Source organism: Vulpes vulpes, chromosome 3 (assembly GCF_048418805.1).
Source record: "Vulpes vulpes isolate BD-2025 chromosome 3, VulVul3, whole genome shotgun sequence".
Lineage (NCBI taxonomy): Eukaryota > Metazoa > Chordata > Mammalia > Carnivora > Canidae > Vulpes > Vulpes vulpes.
In genome coordinates this window covers 119299489-119324343 of record NC_132782.1, presented here as the reverse complement: position 1 = coordinate 119324343, position 24855 = coordinate 119299489, and the positions used below count along the sequence as shown (strand labels likewise).

The 24855-nt window shown below is 42.2% G+C and overlaps 1 protein-coding gene across 13 annotated transcripts in view; it reads left to right on the top strand.

Annotated features, from left to right (window-relative positions):
• Positions 1-11529: 11529 nt before the first annotated feature.
• The window catches only part of NTNG1 (netrin G1), a 307376-nt gene continuing 294050 nt past the window's right edge, over positions 11530-24855 (top strand). For 2 of the 13 annotated variants that reach the window (XM_072754471.1, XM_072754472.1), the window contains exons 1-2: positions 12831-13831; positions 20699-21451. In XM_072754471.1, the coding sequence (XP_072610572.1) occupies positions 21206-21451 (246 nt within the window). In that variant the 5' untranslated portion in view covers positions 12831-13831; positions 20699-21205. Of the gene's footprint in view, positions 11803-12134; positions 12482-12829; positions 13832-14987; positions 15067-20698; positions 21452-24855 lie in introns of those variants that run through there. The other 11 variants (XM_072754475.1, XM_072754473.1, XM_072754476.1 and 8 more) reach the window with 8 other exon arrangements.

Here is a 24855-nt window from a genome sequence, read left to right as displayed (position 1 = left end):
GCAGACCTAGAGCAAATAGATGACCCTGGTGGGTCCTTGCAAGTGAGCAATGACAGTAGCTCTGGCTTAGTTTCTTTGGAACCCGTTATAACCAATAATTTATAAAGATCAGAGACTTCCCAATAAGCAAGGTTGTTTTTAAGGATTATTACATGATGCTTTTTAAGAAGAAAACCAATACTGCAAATGACATGATGATTTATAAGCACATGCAATAATTATTTTGTGATAGTAAATATTTAAGGCTTACATAGTGTTTTATTACACTGAATAAACATTCCAATATAAGTGTGACTATTACACTTACAAATGTCCCATGTCTTTTAACAATCTAAAGTGATGAAAGCTAAATAATATATTGTCTATTTGATTTGCCTCTATATATATGTTAAAAAACATTATAACCCGCATGGATCATTTCATTGAATCCTCTTTGTATCTGTTACGAGTTATGTATTATCCCCTTTTTCTCCATAAAAAAATAGTGTCAGAGAGGATGAGGCCACTTGTGAGGATCACACCGGTAGGTCTTAAGTAGAAGAGCCGGAGATCACAATGGAGTACTCTGCCTCCAGAGACGAAGATCATCCCCTATAAGAAAGTCCAAACTCAAGGCATAGTCCGTAATGACAGCCCTGGGAGTTTTAAAGCCAGTAGGGACCCTCATGTCACACTTTTAACCAGTGAAAGAAAATTAAAGTGAGATGTGGCTCCAAGTAGGAGACTGTCGCCTCTTCCTCTTTCCCCTCTCCTGATTCCTTTTAATCACTTAGGATAAACACCTTCCCTCCCTCCACCTTCTAACATATCGTGGTGACAAATTAATGCCATCACAAGGCCCTGGCAAAGTGCAAAATTTGTTGCAAGATTGTTTTCCCTTTTCTTGTACCCTTTATTAATCTATGGCCAAAGAATGGGAGTTCAAGTCGTGATCTGAGCTGATAACTGAAAATGATCTTATTGAAGTTAGAATGATATGAGCTGGTATTTCATTGAATGTGATTACTCTTATTTTCAATTTCAGATCAATACAGCTTTTGGATGCTCATGCTATTTGATAATATGTTTTTGAAGGGCAGACTAAAGGGTGAGAAAATATTTTCTTAGGTGCTCCCAGACTAGCTGCAGAAAAATCTTTAATTTCTACTTCTTTCTCTCTAAGTTCTGTAAGGACGAACTGATTCTGAGATGATGAATGGTCAAATTAATTATGAATGCTGTTTGGGGTCAAGTTATATTGTTTAAACTAGCCTATCAGAACTATGAGTATAATATGATTAATTTACAGGAAATACCTTTATATATAACAAAAGCAGTCTTTTATTTACAACTTGAAATCACAATTAAGCCTTATTGTTTAGTGTTACAAAACTGTTGGCTGTTGCTGCCCTTTACTGGTTTGTAGTGGTACCACAAATCACAGCTCATGGTTAGTTGTCAAAGGCGCGAAGATCTCCACATCTCATGCATTATTTCAGATAACTCGTATTTGTGAAGATCCGCCAGGGAGCCATCTGAGATGACTCTCTTTCCTTCCCCCGGGTCTCACAGAAACTGTGCACTGCTTCCTCTGTGTGGTCATCCCCCCCCCTTGAAATCGGGTTCATCAGATTTTCCCACTTGTTCTTTCTGTATTACCTCACCTACTCAAGCGGTCATCTGTGTCCTCATTATGGTCAGTGAGCAGAGATTTGCACAAACGTCTAACACATGAATTATAAGTAAGAGATGAGGGTGAGGTAAACATGACAAAGCATGACAAATATGTAAGGGCCATCACATCAAATGCATCCTCTGATACCACTGACACTATTTTCTACTACCTCAAAATGACATTTGAGAGCTTATCAGTGGGTAGGGTGTCTTAATTTGTGATTTTTATTTTAATGCTGCCCTGCAGCAGCTCTAGAGCTACTGATACCATTTTCTGATTATTCTGAAGCATTAACATGTACTCCTTCCTGGTCATACACATGAATGGCACTTAGTATTTTCCCACAATCCCAAATTTAACAGATTTGGGAAAATTGGACCATGAGACAAGGAAGTGTTCCAATTTACCCTTGGTTGTAACGTTGTGGCTTCTAGCCTCTGGGGGTACTGAACTGAGGTTCAGGAGCTTGTCAGCATCAGACAAAATCTTCCAGCCTCTTGTTCCTTGGCATTTCTATAAAGATGTGCAACAAAACTAGAAATCCCATCCCAGTTTCCCTCCTTTTATTTCAGGATCTTAATATGGAACAAGGGACAGAGATGTAATTTGTAGCATCTGTAAACATGTAGTTATGTGACATCCTAAGTGAGAAAATGAGATTCTTTTTTTGATAAAACAAATATTATTTCATGTGCATCCCCCACCTTTCCTAGAGGTGCTCAAGATAATCAACTGAAGCCTTGAATTAAATTGCCTTTTCTGTGAAACATTTTCTTCCTCTCTATTAGTATCTTTGGGAAAATGTTGTAAAAACTGTTGTTTCATCACACATACTCTCTGTCTCCATATATTTTTCTCTTTCAGAGATAGTAGATAATTTACTTACAGCGCTCGGGCCTATTTCCCCTACCCCCAAACTAGAATATAAGGCTCATGAGTCTAATCTCTATTTGGTTCACCGCGGAATCACAAACTTCTAGGGAAGATGCATGACTGGTCTTATTAAAAAGAACAGTTATATTTCTCTATGGTATATTTAGGTTTTTTAAAAATCTCATAGATAGGATAAATTAAATTATAAGATTTTTCTGTTTTTGTTGTTGTTGTTTAAGTAAGGGCCCAAACTCACAACAATCCTGAAGTCAAGACCCAAGCTGAGATCAAGAGTCGGACACTTAACTGACTGTGCCCCTAAGATTTTCCTGTTTTTATTGTCTTCTAGTCAGCTTAAGGAAAACCTCGGGTGACACAGACATCCGGCTGCACATTTTAGGCCTTATTCCTTAGTCATCTCTTTCTGCTCCTATTAGGGGGTCATACTTCGTGTCTTCTTATAGGCTGCCTAAAATCCTTTCTGAAATATGGTGGTAGCACAAACTTAGAAATGGGCAAAGGAGTTTAAAAACGACTTCCCAGAAAGCTACAGAAATGAAATCTCCATATAGAAATCAATGATATTAGTAAAAAATAATAATGGTCCCTGACATCAAGTATGAAAAGCATTGTTCTCCATGCTCTAAATATATATAATTTTCCACAAAGGCTCCAAATTGCTGTATGGAGGGCTGTGTGACACATTAAAAACAGTAAAATTTGGTTATGTCTCAAAGAGTCACAAAAACATGCATTAATGTGATTCGCTGCAAATTGGTCAAACTTTAGAAAAACAAAATCCTAGATCTCTCGTCATGCTGGCCTCTTCCAACAAGCCAGGGTGGCGGTGAAGGTCTTTTGCAAGGGTTGCTTCCTCCTCCTGAAGCATTATCCCTCCAACTATCTGCAGCACTAGTTCTCTTTCCTCCTTAAACCCTTTGCTCTGTGAGGTCTACACTGACCACTCGATTCCACTGCAATCCATGCTCAACATTATCACTCTCATGTTCTGTTCTACTTTTTCTGTCTCCATATATTTTTTTCTTTCAAAGATAGTAGATGCTTTACTTATTGTGCTCGGTCCTATTTCCCCTGTCCCCCAAACTAGAATATAAGGCTTATGAGTCTAATCTTTATTTGGTTCACCGCTGAATCCCAAACTTCTCAAACGATGTCCATGTTATACGTTCAATACATATCTGATTAAATAAAAGAAAGGCATATGCCTTTTGAAGGTTTGAAGAAAAAAGAAAATTTAAGAGCTCTGTTGGATTATTTTCATCACCTAATTCAAAATAAGCAGATCAAAGTTATTTTTATGAATAAATTCTGTTGATAATCTCACCATTGTCTCACGTATCTACTTTTTCCTTTTCTATTTCAACAACTACCAAATTATTGTCTGCCTGACTTCAGCCAATAGCCGCTCAGTTGTTCTCCCTGTTTCTAGTACCTCCTTTCTCTGATTCATTGAACGTTATTTACAGATAAATATATATATAAATATATATCCCCACTACATTATCCTCCCCTGCTCAGAACTTTTGATTGCTGTATAACATCTCTTGGATACGTTTCAAACTCTTCACTGGGGATTCAGGGAACATTGACCTTTGGCCCACCCACCTAAATTCTAAACATATATCCATAATTCCCTCAAATGATACCTTATTTCCAGATAATTTGTTTCCCCACCATTTCCTGATAATGGCTTGGGTCTCCTGGCTCAGCTGCCTTTGCTCTGCTCAGTCCCCTGCCGAAATTTCCTCCATCATTTGCCCATCCAAACCCTAAAAGTTCTTTTTAAAAGAATCCTTAAAGGTCATTTTACCCTAAAAGGGTACAAGGTCTTCCTCTGTTCTACCTCCTTCCATCAAACACTCCTTGATCTTTGAAGACCAATTATATTCATTTTTAGTCAGTTTTTAAAATTTGTATTTCGGTTTTTAACCTTCACTCTGTGATAATGCTATAAAATCCTCAGCTAAAATCTCAGTGCTGTAGGCACAGAAATTGCAGCTTATGTTTCTTCTGTATTATTTTCCCAAGAATCTGCTACAGGGTTAGAAGCATGAAAGATGGCATCCAAAAAAATCTTGTTTAATAAATAAATAGGTAAATTTATGCTGACATGAATAATGGAGGGGTTCAATACCATAATACGGGAAGTAAATAATAGTTACTATTTACAAAACATGTTTTTTTTTTTAACCAAATATTTTATCTATTCTTCACAATAATCTACTCAGCATTATTCCCATTTTCCAGCTGAGAAAAGAGAGGCCTGGAAAGATTAAGCCAGTACCTAAGGCCATGCATTCGTTAAGCACGTATTAAGGACTTGAACTCGGGTCTTCAGGGATTCACCAATACATCTTATGTCATTTCAGAATGACTTTGACTCAAATACATAGAATATATATATATATATATATATATATATATATATATGTTATATATATATATGCATGTATTTATATAATGGTTGATAAGTTTTTAATCTAAGATGTTTTAGAAGTTCTGACATTTATGGAAGTCTGTAATAACTCGCTAAGGCATTTTGCATACATATATTAGTAAAGAAATTCCAATAGTCACTGACTGATTTTGAAGAAACTTGGCCATAATAAAATGTTTAAAAAAAGCTTTTAACACCTTATGACTGGATCTTATGGTAAGTGTCAAAGAACTGGTGTTTACAAGTTGAGTAAAATACTTCTAGGAGAGATTTATGGCAGCTTATAGCTAATACATATGTTCCAGAAATTGGGCCTCAGTAAGCATGGTTACAAATGAACTGTATTATGTAGCAAATGCTTGATTTTTTTTCCTTTCTTAAAAATATGGTTTCAATGTCCTTGGCTTTCATTCCATCTAATCTTTCAGGGAATCAAACATATATCCCACTTAATTCTAATACATAGAAATTTATATAGAAGCATAAAAAATATATTTTAGATATCAAAGTTCCTATTCTATTATCCAAGAACATGAAGGATGCATTTATTTTTGTCTCAGCTTTCATTTAAATTAATCCCAACCTCAAAGCAAGACTCAAAATGCAAAACCTGGAAGAAACCTTAGGCTAATGATCTTCGAAATTTAATATGCTTAAATAAAAATCACCTGTGGAGGTGCTGATTCAGGAACCTGCTTTATAGCAGCAAGCCCCAAGGCTATTGTAAGGCAGGAAGTCCATGAACCCCGCTTTTATAACTACTCCCTTAGATTTATCTAAATCAACCCCCTTGTTTTACAGGTTAGGTAGTTAAGGCCCAGAGAAGTGAAGTGACTTATGCCAATTCACACAGCAAGAAAGTATCTTAACAAGGTTTTGGTCTCTTGGCTCCTAGTGCAACGCTATACTATAGCTTAATGGATTTTCTGAAAAAATTCATTTGGAGGATCCATACATATAATAATTTCAAGCTAAATTTACATTTAGGTCAGTCTCAGATTTTCTATGGCTAAAGTCTGGGGTTCTGCTTCTCAATGCTTAAATGAACTATGGGCAGTCAACTCTCCTTGTCTGTCAATTAATTCTTAATATGAGGATAATTGCAATATCTTAACAGTGATACATATACCATGATATACAGTAACTGATAGTCTAGCTCTTTTCCTTCACTGCACACTCAGCCTTCAGACTACTGGTGGGGACAGATATCATTTCAGGGAAGTGGCTGAAGAGAGGGATAGTTATTCCTAAGTCTCATTTTATATGGATATCAAGAAAATGAAGACTGATAAATGTAGACAGCGGCTGGGTATATGTGGGGAGGATAAGTAAAAATACAAAAATAGTTTATTCATTTTTTCCTCCTCATCAATAACAGCTCCTGACTGTCTAGTCATAAATAGTGAAAAGCTTGATTAACTGTCCTATCTTCACCAAAAAGAGAAAAAAAAAAAATCTGAATTCCACTTTGATTTAGAGAAGTACTAGTTCATGTAAACAACAATTTGTTGCTCTTTCCTTCCATTATGCATGATTCCTGAATTTCTTGAATTTTAGCACCTTTTTCTAGCTTGTTTTATTTTCTTCCCTTTGCTTTTTGAAAATAGTTATTCTCCAACAGGAGTTTGAAACACATTGGTTTAGGATTGCAAAAATGTAAGTCATGGTGCAATGATTGGGGGCTGGTTCTTTCATCTAAGGCTTAATTGGTATCTATAATTACTAATTACTCAACTCTCCATTATTCATGTGTGGCTTATTCCTGGTTAAATGGTTGAACTTTGGATTTCCTGGTGACCAGTCTGCTCTGTAGCTCTGTTCTCCTGCTGTCAGTGCTTACTCAGGGAAATCCGACTAATTTTAATACCAATCTAAGCACAAAACCTCATTAGGAAAGTGTATCTCTTGCCAAAGGAAGGCATATAATACATTCCAAAAGCAAATATAGAAATTTTAAAAGTTATTTTCTGTTTTAAATTACTCTCTTCTCTTCACAGGGATTACTGAGAACTGAATGGGCGGTTCTTGATCCTATCAGGTTGAGACATAAAATTGCCATTTCTGTGGTCAGTAATGGTAAATTATTGGCATGTTCATATGCCTCAACCTAAATAGCATAGGAAACTTCCATTCATTTGATTTTCTCTATTGCTCTCAATTCTTGTTACAGATTTGCAGTGTCAAAAGCTTGGAAGCATTCACCTCAAAGGCTATCTGTATGGAACTATGGGCTTCAATCATACCAAACTACTGCCAAAATATGCCCTATTGGATTAGGGCTCCTGACTTTGCCTCCTGCCCTGCGTTTCCTGATCAGAAGGCTCTTTGTTCCTTTGCCTACTGGGTGAACACTACTCATCTTTTGGGGTGTATTGTAGATCATTTACCACTTCATCTAGCCAACTTTTCCCAGGATTCTCCAAGGAGAATCATACATCGTTTCCTTTGGGGTTCACCCAATCCCTGTGGTTTCTGTCTTGGCTCCTACAACAACATCACATTGGATGTTTACAAATTTGCTTCCTCTTATCAATTGTAAACTCTATGACAGAGACTGCCTTACTCATTTTATTATTTTTTTTAAAAAATATTTTATTTACTTATGGGGGGGGCAGAGAGGGAGAGCGTGGGCACGGGAGTGGGGGCACAGGGGCAAGCAGACTCTCCACTGAGCAGGGAGCCTGACAGGAGCTTGATTCCAGGACCCTGAGATCATGACCTGAACATAAGGTAGACACTTAACCGACTGAGCCACCTAGGTGCCCTCCATTTTATTATTTCTGATGTAGTCCCTAGCACATAGGGGGTGTTTGAGAATAAGGGAAAAGGAGGGGAGAGGGGAACAAGAAATAGTTTTTATGATATCACAGCAATCTTACAATTGCATTATTTCCTATGGGATTTCACAGTATGGAAAACTGATACTTGAGTTTTTTCCTGGCTCATTGGAGTAAGAAGAGAATTCACAACGCCTCTGATTTCATTCTTCTCCATTACAAATTGAGGTAGAATTGAAGAGAATTAGTCATTTTCTGTAGGAGAGGGAGCCTTCTTGCCAAAGGAGATGGCAGCCCACTGGGAAGTAAAGGCCACTTGGCACAAACTCATCTTACTCACTAGAAGCCAACACCAACTTAAATCCACTGCCTCCATTCAGCATAGAAGCTAAAGGATGGGAGCCATAGATAGAGCTGATAAAAACAGCAGCCACAGTAATAATTTCAGAACAGTAAACCTCAAACTGAACCCAGAAGCAGAGTTAAGAAAAGCAGGGAGAAACGTCTGGATAGAGTATGATTCAAACCAATGGTACTCTGGGATCTTAGATTTCTCTTCTGTCTCTACTATTTTTTGATTCTTGGAATTTCTTTCATCATGGATATTTTCGCTGCAGTGGCTCACAGAATTTTAGTGTAGCCCTTGTTGCATTCTATCCCACTTTTATAGGATAGTACAAGAACCTCTTGCAGTGGCCGCTAAAGCACAGAGTTGACGCTCTATTATAGTTTGGGCCAATGGCCTGATGGTGATTGCTAAAGCCATCGACTGAGTTGTACGCATTTTTGTCCCATCTTGGGTACAAAAGGAGTCTCTAGACTTGACCATTACAACTACATTTTCCTTAAGCCATCTCCAGGATGACATTAAAAATGTACATTACAGTTAGTACAGCTCTCTTTTCCCAACATGATAGTGTACACTCTGACTTGAGAGCTTTGCATTGCCTCCAGCACCTAATACAGTTCCTGGCAGGCGGTGTGGGTTCCATCAATATTTATTGAATTGGAGAGAAGAACCATTGGGATGGAATTGATGGAAAGATCTCTAAATTAGACGAAGGGCGTTACTCAATCTTCCTCCATATATTTTCCTTCTCCATTGGGAAAGGATGCTGATTTTGTTGTTGAAGAAGAAGAATTGAAAATATGAAAATTACATTTGAAGAAATCTACACAGCTGTTAATTTTGAAGATGAATTCTTTTCACCCAACACACTAGATTAACCGCAAGATCTCCTTTTTTCAAGAAATAAGTTTATGATCTTAGGCAAACTAAGTGCAACAGAATACAAGCTGGTGGACAATGAGTTTGTTCAGACTACAGCATTATCCGAACCTGCTAGTGGGATGCCTCTTTTTGTAGCCTCAGAAAAAAGACAAAATGTTAAACAGATACTCTCAGTGTTCTGAGTCTCAAAAACACTGAAATAGTTTTTTTTTTAACAAAAGCTCAGGGTGTCATGATTTTGACAGATTTTACTGGTTGGATAAAAACATCTAATGTCACATGCTCTGAAAGCATAACAATTAAGAAGTGATTTCTGTTTATCTCTTATGGTTGAGATAAGGTAAACAGAAATAAGAAAAGTATTCTCCCTCAAATACTTCTAGGGCTGTAAAGTTAGAATAGAAAAAAAGACATAAAATATTTGACTAAAAACGTTCATCATTTTTAGAATGCTTTCTCCTAAGAAATGATCAGACTCTACATTTTGTTAAATTGTTTATGTTATTTTAACCAAGCAGCTTGTTTTATTATTTCCAAACTGTTTTGCACAGCGCCATATATTAGAAAGCACATGGATGCCAAAGGTCATGTTCCCTGCACCAGTCATTAACTATCAATAGCTTATACCATCTGCTATTCTTCACATTCGAGAATCAGTAGCACCGTAAATGCATGCATTTTCTTATATTAAAGAAGACATCCTTTGATCTACTATCAGTCCTCAGAGACATGAAATGAGATTGCTGATATACCTATGTTGGGTGTGCTCGACACTGGATACTTTGGGCTAGTAAATTTAAAGTTCGAAGATAAGTGGACTTGGAACACCTACAGCAGAAGGAAAATGCCAATACAGTCTAGTGATAGAGCCCAGGCCAGATGGTTAGGGCTTGTGAGAGGTTTAAATGTCAAAATATTTAAGCATTAAAAAATCCTGTTAGGTAAGGAACTTCAAAACCTGTCAAAACTACGCTGCTAATGGCTCTGTAATAAAACATGTCCCCCAGCACAGAGTGGAGGCAAGAAAGAGCTAAAGGTTTTACAACTGCGAGGAAGGATGTTTCTACTGGGACACAAGCAGCGGCTATAAAAAGCATCTATCACATAGTATACAACTGGCCAAACAGAACTTGTCCCTGATTTGGATATTTCAGACATGGAAGTCTTAATTTAACATAGTGGGAGTTCTTGTTACCAAGGAGGCTGTAACTGGAATCCTGGAAATGGGCAAAGATTATCCACACCTACAATGAACATTGATCTTATACCTACTTTGTTAAGTACTTTACAGTATTTCTAAGAAGACACATATCTTTTTGGACCAGATTTGTTGCAAATACACCACTTCTACCAGTTCAGCGGATTGACATTACGAGTATTTGAACAGCCTTGCCAAATCTCTAAAAAGAAGGTTTTTAAGCAATTAATAACCTAGGAAAATGAACAATAGTTAGAGACATAACAGGATTACAAACAAATGAAAATCTAAGTTGAAGAAGAATGAGGAATGCATGGAAACCTGCCAGAGATCTGAAGCTGGAGAACTGAAAGATCAAACAATTCTTTTCTAAAAGGAGAGAGAGAAAAAGAAGTAGAGTCGAAAGGTTAAATAAAAACAGAAAAATCGTTCTTTCCAAAGAAGTTAAATATATATATTTGGAGAAGGCAAAAGATGATAGGAAAAGTAAGTATGCCCTAACTTACTTTCTCTGATGCCAAGAAAATATCTAAAGTAAATTTCTGATTGCTGTGTATTATATAAACAACTGTGCAAAGATACATTCAGGAAAGCTAGTCTAATATATAAATTGACGGCTTCTCTGTCCGAGGGAGTATAGCGGATCCACCCAAAGTGGTTTTTTTGGAGATAAGGTTCTTCCCACCCCAGCCCCACTGGAGGAGGGATCATAATCTGGAGAGAAAGGGATTTTAATGCTGAAAAGTCTCCTCTGGGTGATTCTGATATCCTGGCCAAAGTTTAGATCCACATGTTTATTGGTGATTTACCAAGTCTGTGAAAAGATCAGAGCAGCTGTTTGGGGGGGAAAAAAATCACCTCTGGAAGACTCTCTCACTCCAGGAGCGTGAGAAGCTACCTAACTGCAAAGGATCCCCTTTCCCATAGCAGACTTGTTTGGGACTGGTGTCTGCCTCATGGTCAAAGGAGCCCAGGCAGTGAGGGAGGGTCTTAGTAAAGGAAGAGGGGAAGGAGGTTAGTTCTAAGACTTGGGCAGCTGGAAGGGAACATTCCTCCAGGGTGGGAGCCAATATCCCAAAGATCTTGGTATATTCCGGGAAGGAATTTCTCAGTCTCTGCATAGATATCTTTTCTTTACTTTTTCCCGGAAAAGGACCTGCAACACTCAAAGCTGAGAATAGAAACTCAGAAGGGTTTCCTTGGCTTGAGCCAAAATGGAGAGAAAGCTCCCTGTGACAGGGAGAGGTTAAGGCTGAGAGCCCTTCATATTCAGCATTGGGGCGTGGGGGGGGGGGCGGCAATGAGAAGTGAGAGGACCAATGTGGGTGTTGTTTCTTAAGCCCTGTTGGCTCCCCTGGGGGTTCTAGGCTGTGGAGCCCGGGAGGGAAGTTTAGGTGGTGAGTGACATCTCCCTACAATCAGTAGATTTCAACCTGGTGGAGCATAACCGGCGCTGAATGAACACAGTCTAAGCATGCCCTCAGAGAGTTTCACCCTTTAGGTAGGTCTTTTTTTTTTTTTTTTTTTTTTTTGCAATGTCAGTGCTTAAGCAAAGAGACGGGGAGGTGGAAAGCAAGGAGATCACAGCTTGCAGCACTGGAGAAAGTCAAGGTAAGGATTTGCTGTGGCTTCTCCGTGTTGAAGGGTCTAGGGACTGGATGCCTCCTTCCTGGCTCCTTGGGGGCCAAAGAGGGTCTGGCTGTAGGCTCAGTGCAACAACCTTCTCCCCCAAACACCCTTCTGACAGCACCCCCACCTCCAGTCATTGCAGAAGTGACCCCTCTGCGCTTCCTCTGCGCCTCTCCGGTGGGGTGCGTAGGCAGGGAGTGTGGACGGCTGCCCCTGTGTGCCTTCCGCGTTGCCTGGACCAACCTGGAGTCGGGCTTCTCTCCTCCCTCCTCAACCCTGGATGCCGGCTTGCCGGAAAGTCTGAGCAAGCGCTAAAATGCAGAACGGGGCTCCTTGTCAGCTTATTCCCCAGATCCGCGCACCACAGAGACGCGTCCCTTGTCGAACCCCGCAGGGCAGTCGTGCCCTCCTCCGTCTACTCCTCGCATCTGTCCAACTTTCCCTTCCTGCGCATTCCCCTTACACAGACAAGCTTTTTTTTTTTTTTTTTTTTTTTGGTTTGGTTTTGAGATGCTTACAGATTTCTGAGATCAGAGCTCTCCCTCTCCCTATTGCAATAGTCTTTCTAATTAAAGTCTCTCCCTATCTAAGGCTGGATTTTTTTTAATTTTTATTTTTTTTTATTTTTTTGACGTTAGCGTGTAGCTAAGAGTGATTCCAGGTAAGTCTGAGCCCCCGCCGGTGGGGAATGCAGCCTCGGGGCCGGGGCATTTGTGTGCTTCTTTGGGAAGAGCAAGGAGCCATGGCGTGCCCAGCTCTCCTGAACTTCAACTTTGCGCAGGAGAACGGGTGTCTGGAGCGGGAGGCTCAGGCCGGCGCGGGGGGCGGCTCGCGGGGCGGGAGTTGCGGGCGGAGGAGCCGCGTGAGGCTCGCGGCTGGGGGCGGGGCGCGGGGGGCGCGGGGCGCGGGGGGGCGCGGGGGGCAGGCGCCTGGGCTCGGAGGCGCGGCGCCCTGCTGGTGGGGCGGCGGCACCTGCGTCGGGAGCGGCGGCCGCCGGCGCGAGCCGGACGGAGTTAGGACCGCTCGGAGCGCGCGGGTCTCGGGGTGGCGCGGGGTCTGCGATCCTTCCCCTCGCAGTTGCCGCGGAGGAGCCGCTTTTAAGTGAGACGCTGGTGCCGCCCCGCGAGCCGCGCCTGGGCGGGCTGCTGGGGCTCCGCCGCGGCCGGGCCCCGCTCACTCCGCGCCGCGCGCGTCCCTAAGTTTGCCGCGAGCTCGGCGGCCGCGGGCGCGGGTCGGGCGGGCGCCGCGGGCGGGGGCGGGGGCGCGGGCGCGGGCGGGGGCGGGGGCCGGGAGCCGCCGTCCGGAAGCGGCGCGGGCCATGCATATTTCATCAAACGGACTTGGGGCGCGTCGCGGCTCGCAGCCTTCAGCGCTCCGTGCGGTGACAGCTCTGACTTGAGCGGAGGAATGCGCGCAGGAAGCCCGGGCGAGAGTGTCACCAGAGGATCTTCTTGGCGCCAACGCTAATTGTCCTGATTTATGTCCCTCCTGACCAAGCACCGCGTCTTCGTCTGAAATAAAATGCGAGCCGTGCCCAGCGAGGTGGAGCCGCCCGGCCGCCGGTTCTGAGCCCCGGGACGCAGGAAATCGTCCTGCAGCTTAAAAATAAACACATATAGGGGAGGAAAAAAAAGAAAAACAGGAGGGGGAGGAAAAAATAGAAACAGAGGGAAGAAAAAATCCCCCAGCAAAAGTTTAAGGCGAGAAGTGGCAGAGGCAGCGGCGCGAGGAGCGCGGAGGACCGGCCGCGGGCGCCGGGCGGGCGACCTCCGAGGGCGGCGGCATCACCGTCCGGCCCGCGGGCCCCGGAGGAGACGCACCTTCCCGGCGCCGCTTCCTCCCCGCCCGCCCGCCCGCCCCGCCCCCGCCCCCGCCCCCGCGGCTACCTGTCAAAGTCACTGATCTTTTGCATTTCGGAAGAGGACGTCAACGGGAAGGAATCCCCCCTCCCGGCGAGGGCTCCGAGAGGGGGCGACGCGCTGGAGGCTCCCCCTCCGGGCCCGCGACCTAGGTAACGCGGCGGCGGCGGCGGCGGGCGGGCGGGCGCGGGGCTGCGGGGCGCGGAGCGCGGGGCCTCTCCCACCGCGGGCCGGGCGGGCGGGACCCGGGGCGGAGGGACCGGGCGGCGGGACCCGGGCGGCGGCGGCGGCTGCAGCGGCGGCCCGCGTCCGCACCCGGCCCCGCGCCCCCGCGCCCCCGCGCCCCGCCGACGCTCGGCCGAGGCCCCCGGGCTGGGCAGGGCCCCCCCGCGCCGTCGGGCGGCTCCCGGGGGCGCAGGGGCCAGCGGGCCCCGCGGGGAGTGCGGCCCCCCGCGCCGGCCGTCCGGGCCCGGCCCCCCGGCTCCCTGCCCCCGCGAGCCACAGGCGGGAGGGAGCCTGGGGGGGGGGGGGTGAGGAACTTTGTGAAGCGCCCGGAGGAGGCAGCGCGGAGCCGCGGCGCGCACCCCCCGCACGCGCTCACACCCACCCGCGCGCCTTCCTGGGTGTGCGCCCGAGCGCGGGGCGCGGGGTGCGGTGGGCGCCCGGGGGGTGCGCGGTGCGGGGTGCGCGGTGCGGGGTGCACGGGGTGCGGTGGGTGCACGGGGTGCGGGGTGTGGGGTGCTCAGGGTGCGGTGGGCGCGGTGGGCGCGCGGTGCCCCCCCGGGAGCCCGGCCGCCGCCCCCGCAGCCCCGGGCGCCCCCCGCCCCCGCCCCCCGCCCGCCCAGCGCGGGGGGCTCTTCGCGCCTCTTGCCGGTGGCCTTGGCCCTGGAGAAAACCCGCCGAGCCCGTGCCCCCGGCGGCCCCGCGGAGCCGGCGGGCGCCCAGAGCGGGGTCCCCTGGGTCTAAGGCCGGTGCCCCGCGCCGCGCGGGAGCAGGACGGCGAGGGCTGCGCGGGGCCTCGGGGCGCTGCCTGGACCGGGTGACGGGCTCGGCTGGGACGTCGGGTTCCGGTCCTCGTGGGTCCGAGCATATCTATATGTAATACAAATAATCCCGAATATTAGTGGGCCCAAAATAACCAATTAAGTGATTCATACCCGGGAAAAGTTAGATAAAAAAAGAAAGTGCGCCCTCTGCCGTTTCTTCCAGCGACGGACCGGGACCGCCCCCCGGCGCCCCCCGCCCGCCGCCCGCCGCCCGCCGCCCCCCGCCCGCCGCTCCGGCGTGGTCCTTCCGCGGGCCTCGCCTCGCGGGGAGATTCCCAGCGGGGATCCTAAAGCAACTTGATTGGGAAAAGTCGGTAGACGCGTTCCCACCGTCGCATCAGGTATAGATTTGCAGAGGGCGGAGGCCTTGGTCACCCAGCAGCTTCTCCGTGCTTCTCCCCTCCGAATGCAGAGCTGCCGCTCCTTATCCGAACAGTTTGTCAGTCTTCCGAATGGAAAATTCTAAGATTCAGAATTCCACTAAACATATGGCGTGACTGGCAGTAGATTTGCTCTAGAAATAAGGCCCTGTTTTATGACTGAACATACTAAAAGCTATCTATCAGAAACGGGGGGGAATTAACCAGAAAGATCCTCCAACAAAATCATTTATTCCAATTTACTTAATGGTTAAGCTTGTTAGAAGAAAAGTTTCCCGGAAATTCTCTTTTTCAGAGAAGGGGTAAGGTGTTTTTTTTTCCCCCTGATTTGTCTAGCCCTTGAGAGCCTCTCTAACCTGTGGAGAATGAACAGCCCCAGATTTCATTAGGTATTTTGCGTCACTTTGAAAGTCTTGCCCACCCATCCCCCCTTCTCTTTTGCAAAGGAAAGGCAGCTCAGTAACTGTCCAAGATTCTTTTGGAAGATATGCAGCTTTCAGTTTTTCATTAAGACAAAATTTGGGTATTTGCACGTGGATGAGGATGCAAAGAAAAAAAAATGCATCAAGTGTTTTGCACCTCATGTTGTCCCAGCTTACATATGTAAGGGATATATTTCCTTTTCTCTTCTGGATGCCGTGAAATGACATGTATTTCACCACTAAAGATCAATATGAAGGCATTCGGAATTCCATATATGGCTATTAATGTGGTTAAACTCCTTACTGTGAAATTTAAGAGAGATCATCTTAAAATTTTGTATGAAAACAGTTTATATTATTTGCACACAAAGCTTTTTCTTCTATTGAGATTTTTGTTTTGTCAGCTTTCACGGGGCATGTGTGTTAAAGTGAATCGGGTTAGTTTTTTTAGGACGAGCTTAAAGTATTTTGCAGTTTCCTTTTGTATATTTGCAATTGGCACAACTACTTGTCTGCCTCCATTATTATATTCCAAAACAAAAACAAAAACAAAAACCCCAGGTAATATGTCAAAAAAATTTAAGCCATTACACATTTAGTTGTTATGCTTTTCTAAGAGTTGTTAAGATGTGAAGAGTTTTAGAGTTACCAGGCATCAAGTCGCTTGGAAAGAAATAAAATTTCATGCAACTCAGAAAGTCAAATATTACATTTAAAAAAAAAATGTGTGTGTGTGTGTGTGTGTGTGTGTGTTGTAGGTCAGTAAGAGATATAGCATACTTTAAGAATGATTTTATCTTCACAATCCAGAGCTTTGTTTCAAAACTTCAGGTGGGTGTATATTTTCTTAAATGTGTGTTTGGAACCTTGGCTGTCTGAACTTTCCTACACAAGAAGGAGAGATTTGTTGTTCTATGGTAATGAAATGCCAGATTTCTTCCAGGCTTACTGATTCTGAACTAATTTTATATATTATCCCATCCCCAAACATCCTGCTAAGTATATGCTGTCTGACTCCTCTAATCATTCTTCTCTCAGTGAAAACCGAGGTCTGTCAAATGCTAAGGTGTGCTATTTGGTTTTATTAAGAATCTCATGATAGGCAGTTGCTCATAATACCCAATCAAGCACGAGTAAAATATGCCAATGATGTTGCAGCACATGTTAAATTCCTTATATTCCAGAAGACAGTTAACAAAAGGGTAGAAGCAAATGTTTCCCGTTAAGGTGGCTAGAAAATGCTTTCCTCACAATAATAAATAAATGCAAAAAGCATTCAGTATATCTTAATTATATCAATCTCATTATGACAGTGTTGGAATCTGCTAATTTTGGTGGGTTATAGAATTTGGGTATGTCTTTATCTCTTTATACTTTTCATTCAATGAGATATGATTATAGTCAGTGTTCTTTTTGTTCCTTCCCATTCAGAAACATGCATATTTATAAAATTCTTAATGTCTGTGAGGAATGAGTCAATAGCTGTCTATTTCAGGTGCTCCTGAAGAGCTGAGTATTTATGGAATAAATAGCCTACTACTACCACTCCCACCTCCTAGTGAGATTATATAATAAAACAAATGAGCTAGAGTTAATGGTTTTACTGTCAATATTTTCCTCTCAGTTGATGAAATTGGCAGTTGTTTTTAGAATATGATTGTCTATCATTTTGACCATTATTACTCCTGTGTACTACTTTGGGAGGCTTCCTTTCTGATGAGAGAAAGGGCCTGTGAAATACTTTCCCCCAAGTTATTCGCAGGTGGAAGGGAATTAGCTTCAGAATCCTGGAAAAAGATGTCCTGTGGATGCAGAGCCATGTTATAGCCCCTTTTAGTCCAGATCAATAGCATCTATCAACCTGAGGACATAATTTTATATTTTCACATAGGCTCTGCAAATTGATATACCAGGGAGAGTCTGTGGAGTTCTCATAGCATATTAATGGGTATTTTCATCAAAGAGGACTTCTCAGCACTTTAGTGCATAGGTAGAGATGATGGCATTATTTGAAAACAATCAGTTCCCAAGGCTGGCAAAGCAAAGAACTAGAACCGTGACTGCCCAGAGCCCTTCTGAAGCTGCTCACATTAGGTGATACGGACACCTGGGACAAATTGAGAGCCCCCATTACTTGGCAATTAGTTCAGTTATGGGCCAGAAGGGGTTGGTTTTGTATATTAAATCCCCAAATATGTCGTTGACTGTCCTTCCCACCATCCGTTTGCCTAGCTATTTGCTGTGATGACGTAGCTTTTAAGAAGCTGTTGATGATTTTAACCTGGTTGAAAGCATAGCCAGATGGGAACCGGTGCCAGTAGGCAATAGAGGTTAGGGGGTAAATACTATTCTACTTTCATATTGTTTTATTTTCTTTGAAAACTCCATAATGATACTTTAAAAGCAAATTCCCGAGTTTTGACAGAGGCTTCCTTTCCACTGTGTGCCATGGAAATTCAGATTTAATTTCTTATTAATTTTAAAACAAGAGGATTTTCTTTGAACTGTATGTGGCGCTGAATAAAGTAAGGAGTGAAGAATACATAGCAGCATACATGCTACAAATATAAAAATTAGGATGAAATTAAGCAATTATGTTAAAGAACAGCTTAGTGACCCTCTGCTCCTGATCTGTAATATGCCGTGGTCAATATCTTTTTCTATGTCAATGGGAGCTCATTAAATGTAAATTCTGCAGACTAACCGAGCCATGCCATATTAGTGCTTGCCAAAGCTTGACATTTTTAATACATTAATAATATGTCTGTAATGTAATGGAAAACTATTAATCACAACTGGTTATGTGCCAGAAATTTAAGCTATAATTGGCTGCTTCTTGTCAAGAATGTCTGTCGCACAGTCCTGCAACTGCCTAATATTCAAATATCCTGCACTCCTCTGCATTTTTCCTTGTCAGTTCTCTAAATTCGATCAATGGTGTAGTCCATAATTCTGTGTAATGACCATCATTATAATTCTGCTATACTTTAATGAGAATTCGTTATATTGGGATTGCTGTCGCGTCAAGTAACAGGTTCACATACATTTCCTTGGTGTCCAAATTTTTCACATATGTCTACTGGTCATCCTTTATTTTGTCGTTGCCATAAGGCAGAAGGTGGATAAAGACAGAGTTACAAATAAATAAATGTTAGGTTTATTTAAAAAAAAGTGAAGGTTAATGTCAGGGAGCATTCGAATACACACTTAAGGTCACATTGTAAAAACAGTATTAAAAATTAACTCATAATTTTCACTCACTTCAAACAGAGCAGTCCATTCCCAGTCTTCCAGATTATATTATTTTTGAAAAATAAGTTGCTATGTATTTGAAACTAAGAGTTGAAGTTAATAATTTCTAGTCTCGTAGATTTTACACCACTTCTGCTATAATGCCCAGCTCCCCCACACCCCATGAAAGTGTGTGTTCTTGTTAGAATGAAGTAGTAACCAGTTGAAAACTGCATCTAGAAAATGTACATTTGTGTTATTTTGACACCTTTTCAGATTTTTAATTCTCAAATTGTCGGCTGTTTCTGAAAATATCGGCTTAAAATTGCCATTGAATCTGAAAAAGCAGAGGGCTGTAGTAGCCACAACACATGCTTCTCTGTGATTTCTTTGTTTTTAGCTTCAGAAATCAAAATGTGCCCAACACATCTATATGTTGCTAGGAGGAGGCAGATTCAAATCTGCAGTTTATACATGTTTAGACAAACTGCTAATTATTGCTTCGTAGGAACTTAAATATTCAACACTTTTCCTAATAGAAAATATCACAAATTGCAGCTGTATGATAACATTTTATGAATTGAATATAATGAAAATTGCACTTGCATCCATAAAGCAATTATTATAAATTACTTTGCTATGGAAACACTATTCAGCCATCCGTTGGCATTTCATAGTCTCTGTGGCTTAGTTCATTTTAAGATGGTGCATTATTTAAGTATATTGAATTCCTTTTCTAAGATTGTTTGAAGATAGTGAACTTCCCTATTTAAACCGCCTATGTGAATTAAAGGCTCTATAATGGCATTTTTTGTCCTGTAGGCTTTTTTGTCCTTTTTCAGTGTTTAAAAAAATAATTACTGGGACTTTGACTGTATGAACCAACCAATCACACAAATGCCTGTTTTTTACACCTTGGATTCCAAATATTAATGTTTGGTTAGACTTGGACAGCAGTCTCTAAAGATAAAAGTTGCCATTTCAACTCACCAGTGACTAGTACGCGTAGTCAGGGAGGCTGCATTATCAGTTAACCCAAAGTACTTTTAAACAGTAATTTTTATTTTCTCTTAGAATTAGTGCCATATTATTCTGCTTCATGGCCTGTTAACTCACCCTCAGCTATTTTTATGTGTGCATTTTAAATTGTGCGTTTTACTACAGAGCTTTTAGTTTTTAAAGCAGCATATAATATTCGCCTTTGGGACAAATTCTCTTCTTCTGTTACAGAAAGTAAGTGCAAATGCAGATGTAATGGCTATAAAAAGATGTAAGAAAATAGAAGATTCTTGTGAAAAGAAAATTTGCTCCTTTGGTTTTATTTTTGAGTATTTTTTTCAGAGAGCCAAGTTATCTTTATCACTAAATGCAACTAAACAAAAGAGGCTAAGTTCTTCCAATATAATGAGCAAATCCAAAGGGACAGCCTTGTGTGAACAATGCCGGTTTTCACTCCAGCTAACAAAAGCTAAGAAATGTACAAGGAATTTAGAGATTTTTAGGGTCTCTTTGCCAACAGACAAAAGGCATACAAGTAGTTGTCACTTTTTTGTCATTGTTATAAAAGCATTCATTTCCCCCATTGTTCTCCTGGTGGAAGATTTTCTAGCACTGCAATCCATGAGAAATGTTTAAATCTAGCTGCTTGCTCTCAGTTTTGTCAAGATGGAAATACAATTTTTGAAGTGAAAACCTGTAACTCACCTGAAACATGCACATCTGTCTTTGTTATGGAAGAGTTAAATCCTTCATATCAAAATTCTCCCCAATGTGAATGATTTCTGTGGTTTGCTCATTCTAGCAAAACAGCGGAGTAAAGGTTATCCATATTACACCAATTTGCTTTATATTGCATCAAACCTCCCAAATGTCAACATATCATACGGTTTGTAATGCATTGATTCTGGGGCAATAACTCTTACTCTTATTGTTTCTTAAAGGGTGTTGGTGCCAGAAGGAAAGAATGATTGATGAGAAACAGACACCTGGCTATAGACACTCATCCTTTTGCTTCAGATACTGAAATCCTACTGAGTCTGAGCATCTTGTGTGAGCCGTGAGCACCAAGGATCACCCAGGGTTATTGGATGTACAACAGGAGAGCCATCACTTTGCAAAGTCATTCTCTGCTACTGGACATCGTTTACAAAACCAAACTACGCCCCAGTCTAAAAGATATGTTCTAGGACCACGAGGAAGCTGCAAGTTGTTGTCAACGCCTAACGCACAAGTATGTTAGGCTCCCACCAAAGTCCTCAATATACCTGAACACGCACAGTATCAGCCCTTCACTTTTAGATTTGGGATCTACGTTGAGGTTTCATCCTCTTTTTTAAAAAAAAAAAATACAGACCTGCCTACATATAGACCTATATGTATATGTAAAATAGAGATCACCGATAACCACACTCTGCTTTATTTCCACGAAGACTGCCAAGAATTTAGAGATGTATTTGTCAAGATTCCTGTCAATTCACGCCCTTTGGGTTACAGTGTCCTCAGTGATGCAGCCCTACCCTTTGGTATGGGGACATTATGATGTGTGTAAGACTCAGATTTATACAGAAGAAGGGAAAGTTTGGGATTACATGGCCTGTCAGCCGGAATCCACGGACATGACCAAATATCTGAAAGTAAAACTGGATCCTCCGGACATTACCTGTGGAGACCCTCCTGAGACATTCTGTGCAATGGTGAGGCAACCCTTTTGAATAGAGTATTTCATATTACGTGGGGGCATGTCATCTATGTGTACAAATGCTGGGAGTGTAAAGACTCATGCGCTGAATCTGTGGGTGGCAGATTTGTGCTAACAGGCTAGCTTCCTTCTCAATGAAGGCTTGCTTGCAGGCCCTGGAATTACAAGTTGCAGTGTGATCGATGCACTGGAATGTACCTTCTGCCTTCCTGCAAACCAAAGATTCCACCGAGACACGTGTATTGTGTATAGATTATAAAAGACAAAGTTCAGCTGAAGGTTAATTTCACGTTGGAGACTGGGAATAGGATTAGGTCATATGCATTATGGTAAAGGATGAAAATCCATTGGTAAACCACTTTAACAACACAAAGGTTTCTTCACATACCTGTGTGAGGCCATCCCCGAATTTCATTGTTTAAGGCTAGATTAGAGTTCATGGTTTTCCTCATCTGGAAACTGCTGTAACTTGGAAGTCCTTGGTTAGATCAGTGAGAAGAGAAGCAAAGGAGAGAGGAGCTAATGCCTCAAGAATAGGCTCGTTTGTCAACTTATGCAGGCCCTTATTTTCAAGGGTCATGGTTTTCTATGAGTATTTTAAATATGACCTTTGGAATATTGAAAACATATTTGCTGGAGAGTAATGGCCTGGGCATACAAATTCAGATGCCGTCCTTTTGATAAGCAGAATTACAGAATTTGTTGTTGTTTTTTTTTTTGTTTTGTTTTTTGTTTTTTGTTTTTTTTAGAATTTGTTGTTTTTACTTGTGGTATCCATAAGTCTTTTTCTGGGCGGAAAGTTAAATCCTGTGTGAAAAGATAACGTTGGGGTGATGCGTTGAATTTTCACCAAGGACGTGGCTGAAAGTTTACCTATAAGGTATTAGTAAAGAGTTCAGTGATTAACATGATGTAAATCAATGTGCTAAAGAATTCAGACAGTGTGTTCATTTGGTTTATGTCATTTTTTTTTTATCATAGGTGGTCTTTATTTGATCCTGGAATTGTGATCTCGTTTTTCTTCCCATAACAGATATAATCACATGGCAGATTTTAATAGTATTCTTACCTGACTTTATTATCTTGAACCTGGCCTGGCATTTTCAGGATAGTGAAACTATTAATCAAAGTAGCATCTGTTCACAGTCCCCAGTGAGTTAAATTAGCATAAGATCATCTTAGACCTAGCACTGTGGAAAAGGTTTTGTAACAGGAAACAATTTTGAGCAATAAAGAGTGTTTTTACCTAAAACCTAACGGCTTGCCTTTTTTCAGAAGTGCCTTTGGGGACTGGTTTGAATTATAGTCTAAACCTGATTTTGTGGAGAGTCAGAAAAAGAGCTTGGCTATTAGGTGTCACTATGACTAAAGTGCCCTGAAAGACTAAATATTTCAAAGAGAGGACCCGTCTTTCTGGGGAACAGGTATGTGCTTTGCCAAAAAAAAAAAAAAAAAAAAAAAAAAGCAAGCTACATTTTAGAAACCAGAGACTTCCAGAAGAGCTTTATTCAAACACGTTAGCAAAACTATAATAAGTCTGTAAAAGAGCAGGGACATTTGTTGGCTATATACCAGGTGTTTGATAATCTCTCATAAAAGGTCAAATTTAAGGGGCGCTTGAGAGGCTCAGTGGTTGAGCGTCTGCTTTGGCTCAAGGTGTGATCCTGGGATCCTGGGATCCCAAGATCAAGTCCCATGTTGGGCTCCCCGCATGAAGCCTGCTTCTCCCTCTGCCTGTGTCTCTGTCCCTCTCTCTGTGTCTCTCGTGAATAAATAAATAAATAAAAGTCTTTTTTTAAAAAAAAGATCAAATTTAAGATCTCATTGCAAATCTGGGGTGCACTTGTGGTGCAGGTGATAGGTCATGTAGTCTTCCACCCCTCGTAACAGAGAACGAGTTCTGGGCCAACTCTTCATATTATGGAGAACACTCTAGCTCTGTCTTCTGGTTTGCATGACACTGGTAGCAATATGCCTCTTCTGGAATTGTTTCATAATTTACAGATCTAAGTAAAATAGCAGGTCTCCTTCAGAGTGCCGTTTCCATTCGCATCAGCCCTGGATGGTGTGTACAGCTTTCCTGACCTCAGCCCCTGGCAAGAGAATGCTAACTGAGCCCTGATCCTGTCCTCCTATGGAAGGGCTTCCTTGCTGTCTTCAGCGTGCCTCTCTTTCTGCTCATGAGTGGGAAAGGGCACTTTACAAAACTTCTCATGACCGCCTTTCATGGGGACATGGTCTCAAGCCTTTAAACAAGTCAGTTCCCTCCCAGTTCACTACCTATGTGATGTTAGAAACCAAAAGAGGAAAAAAGAATTAGTGTTATCCCTTAGCTTTCTCAAGTGCAGTGATGCATACACTTTATATATTTACCCCCAAATCCACAGGACAGTCTTTTTAAAAGGCTACATCTTAGTATGATGTAGATATTTGGAAGCCTTGGTTGCATTTAAGCTCGTCACTGGGCCGAATGGTTTTCCAAGGGACAGAGTCAGATTTGTGGGATGTTCCCTATTGATGCTCAGTTTGGAGTCCTTAATATGCATATGATTGGCATAACAGATTTAATAATGTATCCTTTAAACGCATACTTTGGGACCATTTGTGTACATATTCTCTGCCAAGTCAATGATAATGGCCTCGTACAGCAACATGTCTTCTCTGTAGTTTGGGTTTTCCATAAAACTCTTTAGTGGAAGGGTTCTTGACACACGGCTGTACAGCTGTGTAGGATGCTGTCCTTTCAGACCTGTTTAGGTGCTCCTGAGTCCAAGGTCTAATGGGAATCCATCAAGTCATTTGTGTTCTGACTTTCTCGTTCTTTCCTCCTTGACACCAGCACCCATACCTGCTTCCACAGGGTCGTTATGGCCCATTACATCAGGGCAGCTGCCACACAAGCACAATCACCACTTAACCCTTATATGTAAATGTTTGCTGCAAAATGGTTTCAGAAATCACCTACTCGGTTGGTTAGCGAGTACACCCTTATTAGCTGCGAGTATAACAATTCTGAGCACTAAGGGGACATTTGGTGAGAGAAATAACCTGAAATCAGCTGTGGGCAGCTGATTTATTTTATATAAAGTTGAAGTTCACTGGCAATGCATTAGGAGTTCCCTTTGCTGCCTTTTGCGCTTGCTCCATCATTTCATGGCAGTGGCCATCCAGGAATGCAGCATATAGTTTATTGTGAAGTTTTAGGAAAAAGGGCTACATGATTCCATTTGCCAGTAGATCTCTGCTTACTAACCTGGATGGCCTATTTAATAATTCTTTAATGTATAGTGATTTTAAATTGTTGTATATTAATCCTACCAGCATGTATGAATGTTAGTTTTATGGGAGCACGCTGACGTTTTTATTTATGAGCATAGAATAGAGGAAACAGAACACATA